At 40.6% G+C, this 18,064-nt stretch overlaps 2 protein-coding genes across 4 annotated transcripts in view; one reads left to right on the top strand and one right to left on the bottom strand.

The window, feature by feature from the left end:
• Positions 1-7,000, bottom strand: part of faf1 (Fas (TNFRSF6) associated factor 1) — a 56,174-nt gene extending 49,174 nt beyond the window's left edge. The window contains exons 1-4 of the mRNA XM_075485322.1: positions 6,700-7,000; positions 4,771-4,839; positions 2,217-2,263; positions 273-538 (exon numbers count right to left, since the gene is read on the bottom strand). Of these exons, the coding sequence (XP_075341437.1) occupies positions 273-538; positions 2,217-2,263; positions 4,771-4,839; positions 6,700-6,759 (442 nt within the window). The 5' untranslated portion in view covers positions 6,760-7,000. The remainder of the gene's footprint in view (positions 1-272; positions 539-2,216; positions 2,264-4,770; positions 4,840-6,699) is intronic.
• Positions 7,001-9,066: 2,066 nt separating this feature from the next.
• Positions 9,067-17,564, top strand: cdkn2c (cyclin-dependent kinase inhibitor 2C (p18, inhibits CDK4)). 3 transcript variants are annotated; one of them, XM_075485324.1, is made up of 5 exons: positions 9,067-9,139; positions 9,646-9,725; positions 10,788-10,911; positions 12,634-12,991; positions 16,547-17,564. In XM_075485324.1, exons 3-5 carry the CDS (start codon positions 10,789-10,791, stop codon positions 16,558-16,560), a joined length of 495 nt encoding a protein of 164 aa, XP_075341439.1. In that variant the 5' UTR covers positions 9,067-9,139; positions 9,646-9,725; position 10,788; the 3' UTR covers positions 16,561-17,564. The 3 variants fall into 3 exon arrangements, with proteins under 3 accessions (XP_075341439.1, XP_075341438.1, XP_075341440.1); XM_075485323.1 differs by lacking the exon at positions 9,067-9,139 and having other exon boundaries at positions 9,322-9,725; XM_075485325.1 differs by lacking the exons at positions 9,067-9,139; positions 9,646-9,725 and having other exon boundaries at positions 10,715-10,911.
• The last annotated feature ends 500 nt before the right edge of the window (positions 17,565-18,064 follow it).

Genomic DNA, 18,064 nt, shown 5'->3' on the forward strand with positions numbered 1-18,064 from the left:
CGAATGTAGCATAAATGTTGGAATCTTTGTCAGATTCATCTTTTAAATGTCATACTTCAGTCCACACATCCATGTATTTCCCCACCTTTTCTGCTTCCTTATTTTCTACTTCCTATATATATATATATATATATAGCTTAATTTTGCAAAAGTTGATTGTAGTTCTATGATTATGCTAACTCTATTACAAACAGACAACCAGGGCAAAGGAAAACACTGTCTGAGAAAGTGAACATATCATATTTGGATGGCTGCGTGTGTGAGATGCTCACCAACTGTGCTACCCTCCTCCACCACCAGCTCCACAGTGCGCTGCCGGTACTCCACCCTGAAGTTGAGCATCCGCGGCTGGCGCTCTACAATGTGTCGAGAGGAGGGGTTGATGGGGCAAAAAGCCGACGTCGAGGATGATGGAGGAGAAGAGGATGAAGATGATGAAGAGTGGGGAGGAGCTGCACCTCCGGCTGCTGCATCGGCTGCTTCTGAGTGGCTGGGGGGTCCATACATTGTGGCCTGGCTGGCCTCGCTGGAAAAGTCACTGTGAAGAGATGAAAAGATTGCCGACATTGTGAGAGACTAATTGTGGAATCTTTAAGCATGTTTCGTTGAAGATCACCGAAACATAAAGTAGCAAAAATACCAGAAACACAAAAGATTGCTATCAGAAACAAACACAAGAAAACCTGTCTTTCTCTCCTAATCTCTCTTACATTATCTGCTTACTCTCGCATGCTTTTTTCTCTCTCATCATATGACCCATGTTTCACACAACACAGTAAATTATGTCTTTATTCTCTCAACCACGGACAAAGTGCTCCTTTTTCCTCAAAGTGTAAACAGGGACCGTCATCCAAGAACAGAATGCGAGACTCATAGCTTTCATCGAATACGCTGTTTTATTTGTCTCACAATGTTGGCGATGTCGCTGTCCTGAGGCGTGCGTTGACCGCCACCGAATATCCACAAACAGGCTGAACCCAACTGTATGGGAGCGCATTGTAACGTCTTCACCATCAGACACTTCATATTACTTAAAAATTCCCATTTTTTAGGGCTTACAAACATTTCAGGTCCTAACAAGGGATATTTTCTGGAAAATTTTAAATCCGGTATTTGGCACACAATATAAGCATTTCTAAAGTGAGCCGGACTGATAACTTTCAAGTCATCAAAGCATTGTGGGGTGATAGCACCTTAGGGACCTTGGCAGCTTAGAGGAAGAAAAATGTATGATTCCAAAAAAAAAAAAAAAGAGAACAACGTGAGAGACATGTCTATTCTCTGAATGACGTTCTCATGTGCCAAAGCAAACACCCTTTGAACCTTTTCACCTACGGAGAAACGGTCCACATCAGAGAAAGATTTCACCGAAGGATTTTTTTCAGTTAATTTTCTGATAGTCTTACCAACAACAAAGCTTTTTTTAATTCTCAAAATGCCTCAAGAAGAGGACACAGAAGAGGGGAAATGCTTTTTCGGCAGGAGTGTTGGCGGACCTTCCAACTGGCCCCAGCTCAGGTCACGTCATCAGTCTGTTTACTGGGCAGTCGGCCCCTTGCACCAATGCCAGCCACTTAGTAAATGTGCTGGCTTCTGGCGACACTGCCAGCCAGCTTCCATTCATGGCAATCTCTGCCCTCAAGAGCAATATTCTCATGACCCAAGGACCTAAAACACAGTGCACCACAAGCACACACACGTGTGCCCACAAAAGAAAACATTTTAACAGAAAGTCTGCAGATGGGGAGAGTTTAGAATAGTGTATCGCATTCATGAGTGTGTCAACTAACTGTTGGGAGGAAAGTGAAGAACGCAAAGAATTTTGAAAAAGAAAAACCTTAATTCTTGGCCAAAAGTTTCCTTGCGGTTGCAGTCTTTTACATTAATGCCCTATTATCAGCAGACTTGAGACCATAACAGAAGAGATGTTTTCCAGGTCAGTAGCCCCCATGTTAGCAATATTTGTTGCCATAAATACTGATGGATGCATGGAACACTTGAAATTTTCATCAAGGAAGTAGGTGATACAGAAACTGTTATCCTATCACCTCCGTGCAATTGAAAAGGTATAGATTAGTGTTACAAAATGTGCCTAATCTGCATTGTCAATGCTTTTCGTACTTCCATGGCGCTCTCTCTTACACTTTTCAACGAGTTCGTCCTCGCGTGACAAAAAGGCAACACATGGTTACTGAATTCAGGTAAATAGTCATTACCTTTGTAAGATCCCATTCTCCTGTGGTATCACACCATTTATGGCTGCCTGTAATGAAAGAACAAGTTAGTTCTGCAACACAATGTAATGCCATTAATGAGCTCATCTGTAGCATCTACTAAATCTCTGCCAGTAAAATCTGTGCCTTCTCTGTAATCCTTTAAGTTCAAGCCGTCTTAAACCATGAAAACAAAAAAAAAAAAAAAGAAAAGAAAATCACTGCAAGCTTGAGAAATGTACCTTCTAGCTAGTCAATCGTCTGTCATTCAACTAACAGGACAAAAGAACTGTCAACCACAGAATCAACCTTCAATACTCAAACGATGATTTCAAACATTACCCTAAAAAGTCTAATCAACATTGTGCCGCCACAATGCCATCTTATCCTGGAGAAAAAAAAGCCCTTTTGGTCTGTGGTGTTTTTGAATTGTTTTGTTCATTTTTTGTGAACAGGGCTCACTGTGCACATACTGGCACAATAACCCAGTTAATAATAATTTGTTATTTTGCCCGACACCGAAACGTTGCACGTGTGAGTTGGACAACATGAGGGCCAAATTTTCTAGCTGAAAGTTTCCAAACAAACTATGTCAAAATGTGGAATATTCAAGGAGGGTGAGTGATCTGAGCACAAATGTAACCACTGTCATGTTTGCAGTGAGCTTTTGTTTCCAAGGACAATTGATTGGATTCCTCTTGAACACTCACTATTCTGCACTGCACAACAAACGAGCTCATGTTAGGTGGCATGTGCCCCTATTATAGGGTCTTAAATTAAAACAGACTCACAGCCCATAAATCGACTCTTTTAAAAAAAAAAAAAAAAAAAAAAAAAAGCCTCTTTATGCTCGTGTTGTGAGTCCCATTAAGGGGGAACCTTTTAGCAGAAACTCAATATAATGTTCAATACTATATCTGATCAGTGCAGACATATGTAAGGATGCAAGGGACAACAAATGGCATGTATAAGGGATGCAGGTGCTCCTCCTCAATCTCCATCATGTTGCACAATCATGATAGTATCGTGGCCCAGGAGGGACAAACCAAAACCTTGGCTCTAAAGTGAGCTTTATGCACGATTGGAAGGCGAGTTGAGGGTATTAAGTTGCATTGCTTACTCAAACATTTGAATGGAGCAAAGCAATTGTTCGTGTCTTTAAAACACATAACGTTCATTTTCTTCTGCTGTTAAAAATGGCATTTAGCTTTAAAAGGCAACAATATGCTCTACCGTACAAACATGTTCAAGTACAGGCAGCGTTTCGTACCTGAAAGTTCAAGACAAATTACATCAATTTTATTTCTTAAAACTCTTCTGTTCAGAAATAAATGTAGAGTAAAATAAAATTTAAAAAAGCCTCCCTTACATTCAATAAAGAGTTGAAAAGCTGAAGTAAAAAGTTTATGCCTTGTAACTCGTCTGAGTAAAGCAGATGTATTCACCTTAGATTCACTTCAGGAAATACAACTTTACTGTGGCACGCGCAGGTAAAATAATGATTAAAGAAAACTGCAATCAGGTTGCAACAGCTGCTCTAAAAGTCAGGTGTCTGTGTACAGACAGAGTGGCGTGTCGGGAATGCATCAGTACATTTCACCACAAAATTCACACCAGAGAGGTTACGTAAAATGGACATGTGGAGGCAAGCTATGACTGCTAGAAAAAGAGACTATACAAACTGAAGAGCATTAAATAGACATTGTGTGTGTTGTGACAAATGAAAACAGTATCTGGCCACAGCGACGATATGACAGTTATGGAGAGTTCTAACCAGAAAGATGGGCGGTGCAGAAGAGGATTGCATTGTTTTGGGTGGCCTGATAAGTTCTCTGGAATCTTCACAATTTCTATTGTGGATATTTTTACATCATTTTACATTTTTACTCTGCACTTATTGAATAAAACAGTAGTATATCTATTGGTTAAAGACCATCCCCTGCAAATCAGATCTGTCGCAAAGTAACTGGGTAATTTAAACAATTTCTGCTACACTGAACAATCTCCTGGGGAAAATGCTGCTGAGCATTTTTAGGCAAAGTACCCAAAAAAAAAACAACACATCCTCACCCGTCATGCTCAAGCACCCACAGAAAAAAAATAAAAAAATAAATCTGCTTTTAGAAAAACTACACCAACTGCAGAGAAACTGCAAGTCATCAAGTTTACAGCTGCAGCGAGTCCAGTCCCTTCTTTCTGTGCTGCTGCTGCCTGCTTTGAGCCCCTGCCAGTATGAATCTATTTATAGACTGACCCCTTACAATATGCACTTCGCTCCAAGGGGCACATCGTTAATTAATGCAAACCTGACGGGACATATTCTTTCACAGTGTCTCTGACACACTACCACACCTCTTGGGACAAATACTATCTCATTGTGACCTTCCTGCTGAGATGAGGTCTGCTTATCAGAAACACCGGCTCAAATGAGGACAGGATCTGGCCCTTACAAAATTGAACTGTTTACTACTGGATGTCAACTGCCCCTCTTGAACTTGTACTTTAAATGGACTAAGCCTGTGTATCCAAGAGCAAAGCCTGCAGATAATGAACTTACCACCAAATCCCAGTTATTGAGTTCTAACAGAGTGATAGCCTCCGCAATGTTGTCAATTCCTGTGCAAGCCTGTGAGAAGACAGAAACAATACATTACGAGAGAGAAATGTGCATTGTGTGAGATTCTGCTGCAGCAACATGGAGCATTTAGCTTCACTGTTACATGGGAAAAAAATACATTTTTCAGACGGTCAACAGAGGGTCAGTTTTTTTCCCTCAAATTCTGCCTTTACACACTTTGTGAGGAGAGGGAGGTCAAATTAAGTGCACTTTCAGGTTTCACATTATGGACTTGTAGCAGTGTGCAGAAGTATTCAGCAGCTGAAATTAACCCGGGTGACCTGTAGCTTGCACAACAGATGAAACAAAGACTGTTCTTCATACTATTAAGGGATTAAAATACAGAAAGGTAGATCAGGATGCACCAGCTGCAACTGTATCCACTTATAACTCCAAGAGCCAAAAGCATCTTGTCCTTTTTCTGGACTGATCCCTCTGACTAACAGAATTAAAACACATTTGCAGATGTCATTTCAAAGTAATACATAACCAACATGACAACAAATTCAGGCTTTGATGTATCAACCTATAAAAAGCTGGTATCCCACATGTAAAAGTAATAACCCTCATAATTCTAGTACTATGGGCTGGGTTTGGAAATCATGATGAAAGTATTGATGTCAAATGTTAAATCTGACTGAAATCCCAACAAAACTAGTTAAAAGGAGGAAAGTACAGGGCAGATCTCCACCAAGTAGAATATTGATGTTTCAGCATATGCGATGCTGTAGCCACACTGCAGCACAAGTGATCTCAAGTCAGGCAAACTAAATTAAAAACATTTACTGCTTTAAATAACAGGAACATCCGAATGGTCATATTCCATGACAAGTCTGTCAAATACAATATTCTTTATTCAGATTTAAGATTTCTTAGAGACATTTTTTTTTGCAAGCTTTTTTTTGGGGGCCATAAAATGAAACCCATAATTAGTAGTATGGAGACATCTTTGCTTCGAGAGGGATTATATTAAATCTCAGTGATTGTAACTCCACCACATTAGGTGACATGGATAATACAATTCAAACCAGCACCACACAGCTCTCTGTGACACGTCAACAGCCTGATCTCAATGTCGTTTGAACAGAAGTAAAGAAAATAAAAATAAAAAACACATTAAGTCCCTGACTTTAGCCTGAAATGTTAACCATTATGTAATGTCTTGCTTACAATAAATAAACCTGTGTTTTTTTCCCCACATCTCAATATATACTACATATTTTAAAAAAAAAATACAACAATGACAGTCCTTGGTGTGGTCGTTGTGGAACTACACTACGGGTTATGGCTGTTGTCAGAGATCACGAAAGTGAGCTTGTTGATTTGTAACACAAAGGATACATAAACAAACGGGAGGCTGGGTGTTTAGTATGCCATTATCTGTTAAATAAAATGCTAGCTAAACCCCCCCCCCCCCCCCCCCCCCCCCCCCAACATGGAGGAGATTACTCTCAAGATTGTAATACCAACTGGACAAAAGCAGTAGCCGATGAGGGTATAACAGTTTCTGTATGTAAACAAGTTGACAGTCGTTTATGAGAGCCGCAGCTCTGCTTTTCGTTGAGTAGTTGGTTCACCAAGCAAACAAACTGAAAGCCTGCCCCAAGTACACATTACCTAATCGTTTGGATCCATTGCTGTGAGAAACTGTTTTGCAGGCAGCGGACTTTCCGTTAATAATTGTGTTCGGCCAGTTAGCGAGCTGTCAGTTTGTTAGCTCGGTGTGCTAACCACGGAGAGCTGAGCTCGGGTCTGCTGTTTACGACGGAGTGTGTACTGTTGTTGACAGCAGCCCAAGTTGCCTCAAAAACCGCAGACAGAATACCACCAAGTGAACAAAAATACAGGGGACATTCAAAAGGGACACACCTGAAAGTCGGCCAGAATCATTTCTCTATCCATGCTGCTTTCGCCGCTTTCGGAGGCCATGGCAATGACTGGCTAAAAGCAATTCCTCTTCACTGGCTGTCGTCGCTTTTTTTCGCCCCACAGAAGGACACCGGCTATAAAGAAAACTCTTTGCTGAGAGGAGGCGGCGGGTTAAATGTTGGCAAATTTGAAATATCTAAGTGAATCGGGATTTAACCGCTTGAGACAGACAAAGTTCAGTAAAGTAACGTTGCAGTCTCCAGTTATCTCATATCATTATTCCTAGCTAGCCCATTGCTTTACGACTGACGTAAAGTGAACCCGGATGTCGTAAGATAGCGAAGCGTTGGATCTTAAATCTAAAAGCGGATCATTTATTTTCGGGGTGGCTGGTGGACTCTGGTCTGATTCGGACCTGCATTCTTTTCCCTGCTGTTGTAACTTAAAAGACGTTAGCACCATGAATACATTATGAAACAACAGCCTGTGGGTTTAGGCGTCTGGACCCTTTACTATAAATAGTTAACAGATGGACAAAACAACCATAAACCACGCATTCATTTATGTCACTTATGTAAAGTATCAATACAGCAATATTCATACACTCCATAATAAGCATAGGCCTGCTACAATAATCCAGTAGAAGTATGCTAAAAGCAGGCCTACATAAGTAGTGGCAGTAAAGTAAAACTGCTATAGGTCCCTATCAATAATAAATTATTATACATTACATTAGAACATTTATACTGAAGCATGCAGCATGTTTCTGTTGGAGCTGCCAGAAGTAGAAACGGTTTCAACTGATTTACAAGACATACAGTTTGGTGTTCACAGGGGGACCAAATAAATCTGAGGAGACTCAACTGGAGAAGAAAGAAGGATAAACAAAGTGGACCAGTTTTCAGTTTTAAGGATTTTTTCTCAAATCTTTGATTGTTGGCTCATTTGTAAATACTGTAAGAGGTGGACAATGCTCAACGCGGAGCTGTCAAGGAGTCACAGACATCTGAAATGATGTCTTGCATCACAAAAGCTTGTTATGCTAGGTATCCATTGTATAAAATCTTCTCAAAAGATAGTGGGGTAAAATAAAAGAACTCTAATGTTTCACTTTGAAATGTAATATAGCGCATGTTAAAGGTAAGTTAGGTTTAGAGGTTACTCCAACTAAGTGCAAGTAAAGAAAAAAAGAAAGACTGCAGATTTGTGTTTCCTACTGGGCATCTTGTATTGTGTTATGTTTTTGCATTATTTTGCACATTAATATTGTCCTTTTTGATCTTTTATGGTCATATGACTGAACTGTCCATATATCAGTGGTCCTTGTGTCATTCTGTGATGGTTCTTACTTTGCTTTATGATCATTTGCATGATGTGTCACATAAATGTGTCACATTTTGGTAATATACATCTACATTCATGTCTTTGTGGTAACTCAGTCTATCTATCTATACATCCATATATACACACACATATATATATACACATATATATATACGTGTGTGTGTTTGTAAATAGGATAAGGAGGGATGAGGGGGGACCCCGACCACTGTTATACTATATTTTTAAGATATCAATATGTTGACTTGTCTTCAAGTCTGTACTTTAGTTAGTGTAGTCTATATAGCTCCTCAGATTTTATAGCTTGTGCAATACTCTGTAAAACATGAACTCACATACTTTCAGCATTTGGGGTCTATATGAAAAAATATCGGTTTTGTCACAATCAAAATTCCAATATTGTGCTATCCTGTACTTAAAAAAAATAACCTTTTAAAATTAGATGTGGAGGTAAGAGGCAGAGACGTACAGGACACATCCTTACTCCATCTTGTGGCCTCCATTAAGCCATATTTGTGTCTGCAATGTCCCTTTCAGGCAGCCCACGTGAGGGGCCAACGGTGTTCCGTGCCCCCTTGCAATCATATTTGGTTTGTTATCGGTTCTTTTACCTCTCTTTGTGGTCATTTGGTTGACTCCTCAATCACAGGTGTAGTCAGTCACTTCAACTAGAGACACTTGGGCCCCTTTGTCCCCTGGTTCATGCTTACCCCAGCTGTAGGTAACTTGATTTCTTCGAGAGCAATGCCCAATTGACAGTCTAAAAGGAAAAAATGACTGTCGACACTAGAGGGCGACACGTGGACGGGAAACTGAAAGATGTTGCACTCAGGCGATGGAAGAGTATAAAAAAAAAAAAAAACATCAGTCTTTCTCTGTTCCCGATAGAGCTAACGACGGATGAGGCAGCCTATAGACGCTCGTTATGCCTCTGTGCTGCTTTATTTCTCTGAAATAAACCCAACATATCATGTCATCAAATCCGGGCACCTGTATTATCGCCGTGTTGTGAGAGCAATATCTCTTCCACTGCTCCGTTAAGACACGTCACGGCTGTAATTTTTTGCTCCATCCAATCACGCCATCTTATCTTATTTTGGTAAGAATTTCAAAAATGCTTTTGAGCGTTTTGTTTGTGCTTCGCTGTCATACCGCAACGGGCAATAACGCGGCTTCCGACAGCTCGGCGCACATATGGGATGCGCCTTCTGTGTGCCAGTGATTGTGATTGTGTTTGAGCTGGACATTTTCTATCCTCGGATCATTTATGCCAAACACGTTCAGTCGGACAATTCAGCCGCGAGTGCGCGTGGAGGATCGTCTGCACCGTGACTCAGTACATTTGAGAGATTAAAGCAGGCTCGTTGCGACTGAACCGATAGGCTATATCTCCGAGCAGATATTATATCCCGCAGCTCTCCAACGGTGCCGTTATACGAGGACGACTCCTGCTGAATGTAGAAACACAATGTTTTGAAAATGAGCGGGAAGTGGCTATGACATCACATGTGAAGCGGCGTTATAACGTTTTTCCTTTTTTTCTTCTTTTCTTTTTCCTTTTTGTATCGGTAAATTGAATTTCTGACATTTTTGTTTTATATTCAGATTTTCGGGCGACAGAAGAGAAGCGCGGGCGCCTAGAATCGCCAACATGGAGGAGGACTTTCGTTCAAATCTCATTTAAAGTAAGTGTTTATGTTTTGATTTCTTCATCCTTGCGTTTTGTTTGTTTGTTTGTTTGTTTGTTTGTTTGTTTGTTTTGCGCTTTAGATATTAATGTTGCACAGTGAAGCGTTGATTCCTACCGCTATTATAGCTGCAGATAGCTCACGTTCCAGGTAAAAGGAAAACATTCAGACCGATTATGTGCACCGTCACTAATACATACGGCCTAAAAGACACACAAGCTAAGACGCTTACGAAATGCGACATGATTCAGTTCCTGACCAAAAAAAAAGAAATAGGCCTACCATAAAATAATGATCATTTTTCTAACACGAGCTACAATGCCACATTGTAGCTCGTGTTAGAAAAATGAGAAAAGGAATGCTCAATATCTCAGAGACTAAATGTTTATGAGCTGCACCGCAGTCATGCTCACCCACGAAATCTCCACCCGATGTCCAAGTGAAACAATGTGAATTTGGACCTTTGACACGAGCTGAAGGTACATATGCACGTTTTTTATTTGTATGTCATTTTCTTAGCTTGCCTGTGATCAGTATTGTGGGGAGGTTTGAGGGTAAAGTGCTTTTCGTAGGGTGCAAAATGCACGTCTGTGCGTTTTTTTCGGCCGAGCTGGACGTGAGTGAAAATGATGAATCGATCACAATGTTTTAGGATTATTGTAGTAAAAGAAAAGCAAGAAGAAGAAAGAAAAAAAAGAAAGAAAGGGATGAGGAAAGAGACAAAGGAAGGAGGAAAAAGAGAAAGAAAGAAATTGGTTTCTCTTAGATAGTTATAATGAAATGATATATTTAGCATAAATCCCAGAATCGTTTTCACTAGTCTGATGCATTAAAAAAAAGGTTTAGGCTAATAATTAACACTCAGTGCAGGTGAAGGCCCAAGCATGACTGGTGCAAGTAGAGAGGGAGGTGCCTGGCGGCCATTTCACAAAAGCCACACCACACTGAATTTTTCCATCTCCTCCAAAGCCAGTTGCTTAGCTGCTTATCTGTGTTTGGTCATTTTTTTTATTTCATTTTGTTTTATTGTTTTTGTTGAAGTTTTTTTTTTTTCACTAGAATGACTGAGGAAGATGAGCTATGCAAAGCCTCAGCCAGGGGAGAACGAGATAAAGTGCTGAGTATTCTGCAACGTGGAGTTAATGTCAGTGGATTTAACAGCTTCAACAGGACTGCACTCCAGGTTGGTCTGTGGAGCATTTCAGATTCGAGTTCAAGTTCATTTTTGTGTTATTTCTATTCTGGCTTTTTCTGGTTGCTATGCAAGTGCTGGATTTCCTACTTTTAGAGAGCATGTGTTTTCTCTAGGAAGCTAGAAGGTCTTATCATACTTATTTTTTTGGTTTTCAGGCTGTGTTCAGCATTTTTATTTGAATTGCCTGTATTTTTAACGAATTGTCCAAATAAATCTAGACTTTTTAAAACAAAAGACATTTGTGCCTGGTGGACATGAGGCTGAGCTCTGCTTATCTGAATCTGAATCTAAAAGGAAAAAAATGAAAACGTGCTTAACAGTGTATCAAATAGAAAGAAAAGGGTAGTTTTGCTGTAAGTTATTTCATATGAATATACAGTAGTGGTGTAGATTAATATGAGAAACAATGGGGTTATTTTTTTTAATCTTTTGGTTGTATGATCTGTCTCAAAGCTTATAGCTTTATTAAAGAAAATATTCTCAATTTGAATTATGAGGATATGATGAAGAATAAACCCCATTCTAGTTTTATTGTGATAAAAAAGAGCAAATTAACTGTTTTTAACAGCTGTGGTAAGGAGGAAGTTGAGTCCCGGTGTAGAAAATAAACAGGCTGCAGCTTGAATGTAGCTGTGGAATTCATACATGACTTTTTCATTTCTCGATTATTCCTTTTTTTTTTCAAGTCTAAGGTAGCGCACGCTTATCAAACATGTATATGAAGCCCATCCATAATGCTGTGGGGGGGGGGGTGGAAATAAGGCCGCGCCTGCACCAGCTCCTCTTTGTGTTTAAGTGCTGGATAATCCTTAACCTTGCTCACAAGTCTGTGATAAACAATGAGCTTATTAATTCTTTTTTTTTTCCTTTTGTCGTTTCCAGCGTTTACTTTAAATAGCTGTAACAAGTTAGATGTTCAGCAAAGCGCACCATATGCACACAGACCCTTAAGGCTGAAGGGTCCCCTGCAGGGGCGCGCCCAGTTCCACAGAGCTCCCAGCAAGGAGCCGGGTGAAGGGGTAACACCTCAGCCCGAACCTGCCAATTCATACCACAGTTTTGAAATGACTTTTCAAGCGACGGAGTGAAACTCGTGTCTACCCGAAATTTGTAATACCGACATACTTCGAGATGTGAGAAGCAGAAATGATTTCCTGTTCCTGTATTAATTAAGCCTGCATGTAGACTAAAGGGATGCTGTTCGCGAAAGACCGCCGTGCAGTGTGCTAAACATTTAAATTACATCATTTCGAGGTGTTTTTAGACTGCAATTAAAACCGAATATGACACTCGGCTGCACTAAGGCCCATTAGCATTCAAGTGCTAGCAGGGTGCAGTTAATAATAATGTTAGACTTTTATTTAGTTTACCGTAAGGGAGTCATTTTGGTCCGTTATCGCTACGCAACAGTGTCACGAGATTCTGTGAGACTGAGCTGACTAACCTAAGTCTTTAGGCAATGTGCTCTAATAGAAGTCTATATAACGAAATGTTAATAGTTATTTGCAGTTCAGCAGTAGCCGCAGAAGCAGTTTGTATGGTTCGGGTCGCGGGTCGCAGGTCACGGCTTGGCCTTCAGGCCTCCTCCAAGCAGCTGTTTGTTCCATTTCACGGTGGAGCTGCTTCATCATTTTCGCTCACACCGTCTCCATCCTTGTTTATTTTTCTTTCTTTCTTTTTCTTTGTTTGTTTGTTTGTTTTGTTCCCCAGGTGGTGAAGTTAGGGGACAGCCAACTCATAAAGGTTCTCCTAGAAGCGGGGGCAGACCCAAACCTGCCCGACCCGGTCTTGAAGCTCACGGTGACTCACGACGCCGCGCGCGAGGGATTTGTGGAATCTGTGCGCGCGCTGATGGACCACGGGGCGGACGTGAACCTGGTGGATGAAAACGGTAACCTGCCGCTGCACCTGGCCGCAAGAGAGGGACACCTGCATGTGGTGAAGCTGCTGATACCACACACCGCCAGCCCGCGAGCGGCCAACATCCATGGATTCACCGCGTGGCAGCTCGCTCGCGACTTCAAGAGGGTGGAAACCGCCGAATACATTGAGGAGTATTTGGGCTCCAGTAAGTGTTGTATTTAAAATGTAAAGTGTTTTTTTTTGTTTGTTTGTTTGTTTTTAATAGACCTATATTACTGATTTTATTTGACCTTTTTCCACACTTAATGTTCTCCGACTAATATGCTTTGAAGCCTGTTTCGATAAAGGTTTATCGAGAGACCTGCAACTTCCCAACGACAGAAGAAAAATAGCTGGCAGTAAATTTTCATTTAGCACCTTTGTCCAAGGAGTGAGCAAAAATGAATGTGACGAAGCCATTTTCCAAAACGCAGCAGGGGCCCCGCGAGCGGTGCTGACAATTGGCTGCTCTGCTGATCTGAAAAATAAAATCAAAATGAGATATTTTAGGGGTTTTTTTTGTTGTTGTTTAAAAAAAAAAAAAAACGAGATGAAGAAGACGAAAGAAGAAGACGAAAATACTGCTGATAGAGGTGCCGTCACAGCTCTTCTCCTCGCCACAAATGTGGCTTCATGTAGGAGAAAAAAGCAGCCTGCATGGTTTAAAAGGCAGAGTGTGAGTCCAAGAGGAAAACAGGTCAACAGCAGCAACAACAAAACACAATATATTTGTACAAAGTGGCTGAGGGTGGATGGGTTTTAGCAAATGCTACACCAGTACATATCCATAACAAGTGGTTACGTTTCTACACGACGAGTGACTTAAATGCTCATCAATTCTCATCAGTATGCTAAAGCATATTATTCTCTAGCCTATAAGTAGCCTATATACTTTTTTTTTGTACGTTGCCCTCTGACTTTTATCATGTTTTAATGGGTTGTTCAGACTAATATGAAAGATGCGGGAGGAACAATGCAAGTGATGACGAGATTCAGGTTAGCTATTGCAGTAATAGCAGTTTAATGATTTACCACTCGCCCTGGATGCCTAACAGTGCCCAGCTGGTGATGTCCTGGAAACGTCCAACAGGGCCTGAAGTCTCAACATGGCTGCGGCTGCCTTCTCCACAAAGGTCGCTCTGTCAGAAAGCAGAAGCAGCCGCCTGCTGCTTGTTTATCTTCGGCTCAAGAACGAGCCAAAACCTGACGAAAGTGAAAGTGACTGCGGTCGTTCATTTTGCCTCTCTGCGAACTTGATATCCAGGCTGCGTTTCTGTGTTTCTCCGTGTGTGTGGGTGTCTGCTGTTTTTGTAGCAACAAAACTCGTCGTTTTGGGACAAGAGGCCGGAGATTTGCACGGTTGGGTTACAGTTATTGCGTAACGCCACGGTGAGTGTTTGTGTGGCCAGTTTTTGTCGTGTTACCTCAGATGACCCACTCGCAGTCAGTGTCTTCAGCAGGGAAGATTACGATGGCACCGCCTGAGAGTGTAACTTCTCAGGGCATGAATGGACATGCACTAATAGTTGCACTGATAAACAGGTTCACCACCTCAGTCTTTTAACCCGGGAGTTCCATTCAGACAACAAGTTTATTTTGATCTAATTCTGAATTGGACCAGACCTTTTTGATGAAGACCCGAAAGTTTGAGAAATGCCTCACCCATAAAGGCATCCCGGGTGTTCTACGATCACGCTACTCACCAGCTTATACGTCTACGTGATTGTAATTTTTTTTTGTTTTCTTATTTTTTTTAAAAAAAAAGGCTAGTGTCGACATAGCTACAAACCCAGGCTAAATGCCGTGAGTCTGGAGAGCTTAATTCATCATTTTAGCCTTAGGTGGAAGCTCTCGTGGCTCCCCAAAAGTTGTCACTTTTGCACAGCAAAATGCTCATGTTAAAGTTTAAAATACAAAATGTGCACATTTATGGTTCAGTTGGTGTGATGCTGCCACCCCTGCAGCTTCACGCATCCGTCCGCCTGCCAGAGCTGGTGGAACACAGCAGCCTAACGTGGACACATGCCGTCAAGGCGCACGACTAAAGAGGGGATGGAATATTTAGAATCGGACTAATGAGAACAGCTGGACGTGCTGTTGGCCTCATTTCCAGTTCTACTGATGCCTGCCCTCACGTGATCGTTGCCATTTATTCTTCTGGGAGACTCGAGGAGACCGAGTGTGATTAACTTTGCTCCAGCACCTGTAACTCACCCACTTTTTTAAAACTATAATTCTCAAACTTTTATCTAAAATACAAATATCACAAAATATCACAGACCCTGTGTTTTAATGTCAAATACATGGTGTTCCTTTGTTACAATACTGGGGTGGGGTAAATGAAGCAAAAACAGAGGCCACACCATATGCTTAAAAAACAAATGTATTAGACTAAAAAAACAATCCAGAACAATGTATATCTCTGTGACTGACCATAACTCAAACACACTATGTGTGTGTGTGTGTGTGTGTGCGTGTGTGTGTGTGTGTGTGTGTGTGTGTGTGTAAGTAAACAGTCTACAAGAACACACTTTTGTAACAATATGAGTGTTTAAAGATGCTTCTGTAACTTACATTGGGCCCATCACTATCTGATTTGCCGTATCTGCTCAGTGTAACATCTCAGATGCCATGTTCCTTCTCCACTGATCTGACTGCCTTGCTGTTCTTTGAAACCTCATCAGATGCTTTTTTTTAAGACATCAACAGGCACACCTCTCTCAGTCTTTATTTTCCACTGCCTATAGGCATGGTTAAAAATGAATAAAAATGGTTGTAACACTTTTGAAATATATGTTACAACCCACCTCAACCCTGTCAGCCATTGTTTAGTTATAGTTGCAAAACGGTTTGAAATTAGCAGGGGAAAAATGCATCACATTCTGCCTAACCAGCTACAGTTTAAATTTTACTGTAAGTTATATGATTTTATTTGCATTTGTATAAGTACTATGTGTTGGCCAAAAATATTACTTTCACCTCAAAATCTGTTTTTACTCAATAAGATCTGCATGCATCTGTTCCCAGGCTTGAGAACCACCTTGTGAGATAAAGCACAAAGTGGTCAAACACTGAAATGGTCACCTGACTCCTATCTCATCCCTGATTGGTAGAATTGGTGGTGTTGCAACTCTCCCCATGTGACAACCATAGCCGGCCTCTCCTAAGCGTCAATTGAGGTGGAGCCGAGGTCATCTTTTTTGTTAGAAAACGTCATTAAAATGTGTTTGTGTCTATTTTCTCTGTGTTAAAGAGGCTTCTGTGCGTTTCTGAGGAAGGAGGTGGGCAGGCCGTATTTGATTAACGAGAAAGAAAGAAAAAAAAAAGAAAGAAAGAAAGGGGAGGAGCCCTTAAAAGGCCTTCTTTCCCGGGAGTCATTTGACAGCTTTGAGTTTGGATTGGCTGGATAATGATGAGGAGGCTGATCTATAGCAACACCAGCGAGCAACTGTGTATTCGAGGCTTTCAAACGACTCAGATCAATAATTTATAACAACAGACTGCTCGCTGTTAGAACAGGTTGTTAAATCTATTCGGATTTCACATTATCATCTCATTCGAATCATGGCGCATTTTCTCTTGTATTCTTATGGATGTGGTGCCAGGGACATATATATGGATATATATATCCCTTATATAATATACTTATTTTATTGCCCGTTTTGCAGAAGGATAACTTTGTGCCATAAACTAATTCCTTTTTTTCCCTCTCTCTCTACAGACAAGGGAAGTTGAAGATAAAGACGAGGATTTGGAGTTAGTTTTGAACTCTTCGGCAAAAATCTTGTTGCGTCTGCACTTCTGTGTGAGTGTTATTTACGCGTTAACATTTCAATAATTCCTAAGAAAAATCAAAATCAAAAAAAGATTACAGTAACTGGGTTAGAATACACACTGCGGCTAATTTTCAACCCCTGTAAAATTTTACTACATAAATTGTAACACAGAACACTGCAAAACGCAACTTATACTGTCAAATTTTTTGCTGTAAATTGTCTTCATTGATGTCAGTTTTCAGAGAGACGTTAATTCAGCTTTGTTGATCGTAAAGTGCCTACATGACGGTGGCCTTAAATGGAACTAATCGGCATTCATGTGTTTCTGATTTTCATGTTCGTGAAAGTGTCAGTTTATCAATCTCCCAACTACAAACCCAGCAGGCTAATAAACATGTGGTGACATTTGTGCAGTGGGACCATTTGTAGACAGTGCGAGCAGGTCATCGTGCTCACCCAAAAGCAGAATAGAAACATGCAGGTGGTTTCAGCACTGAGGTTGTCTTTTATTGACACTTAAAATCTGTAATGACCAACACTTTGATCTTTCAAGATCATTTGAATTTGGTCTCGGTATGAAACAAACCGAAACAAAGTCCATTTTCCAATAGTCTGATAGGTGTAATCTGAAAACTGAAATGTGAAATGCAACACTAGAACAATCCCACAAGGACTGCAAAGTCCAGGTTATTTCTACAGGTTCACAGAGGCATTAACACATATTGTTCTTTTTAAGGATGATGCATACCATTTAAAGGTTTCTTGTCTGTTCTGTTCCACCGAATTGGAAAAAAAACAAACAAAAAAAACCACTGTATGTTGAATGAATGAACTGATTCTTTGTTCCTCCGCTGCTTGTTTAGTAAGAATGCAAAAACGGATGAATAAATACATTTTTTGCTAAAACAATGCATGATGTGAACTGCATGACAAAATAAAGGTACTAACAACTGCCTTAATTCTGCCACAGAAACGTGTCATCTGATTCTATTACAATAATTCACACACACAAGTCATTTCAGGTATATTTTTTGTTGTCGTTGTTTTCGATGATAGTAAACTGTGGTCTTTGGATACTTTACCTACCTTTACGCTTAATATGAGCGCTTTGGTACAGATGAAGATGTCTCAAAGAAAAGCGGCGATAAATTCAGAATAATGTCCAAGGCTGACACAACCCTCAGTTCTATTTTCCAAAATGATCATCCTGTTCTGGGCATGAGCCTATCCCAGTTGTCCCAAGCAAGAGGTGAAGAACACCTTTACAACCCGTCTCTAAATTATATATACCACCTATTTTGACCTTGTGTCCTGATGGTAGAACAAATGCAACAATTACCAATGGGCTACAAAACTGAGGCAGATCCTTTTGCTTCGAAGGGAAAGTTTAGAAACGTTCAGATAGTTCCTTTGAATCGAGTGAACCCTGCCAACAGTTCTCGATTGATTAGGTGATGGGACTG

This window comes from Odontesthes bonariensis, chromosome 15 (genome assembly GCF_027942865.1).
Source record: "Odontesthes bonariensis isolate fOdoBon6 chromosome 15, fOdoBon6.hap1, whole genome shotgun sequence".
NCBI classification, from domain to species: Eukaryota; Metazoa; Chordata; class Actinopteri; order Atheriniformes; family Atherinopsidae; genus Odontesthes; species Odontesthes bonariensis.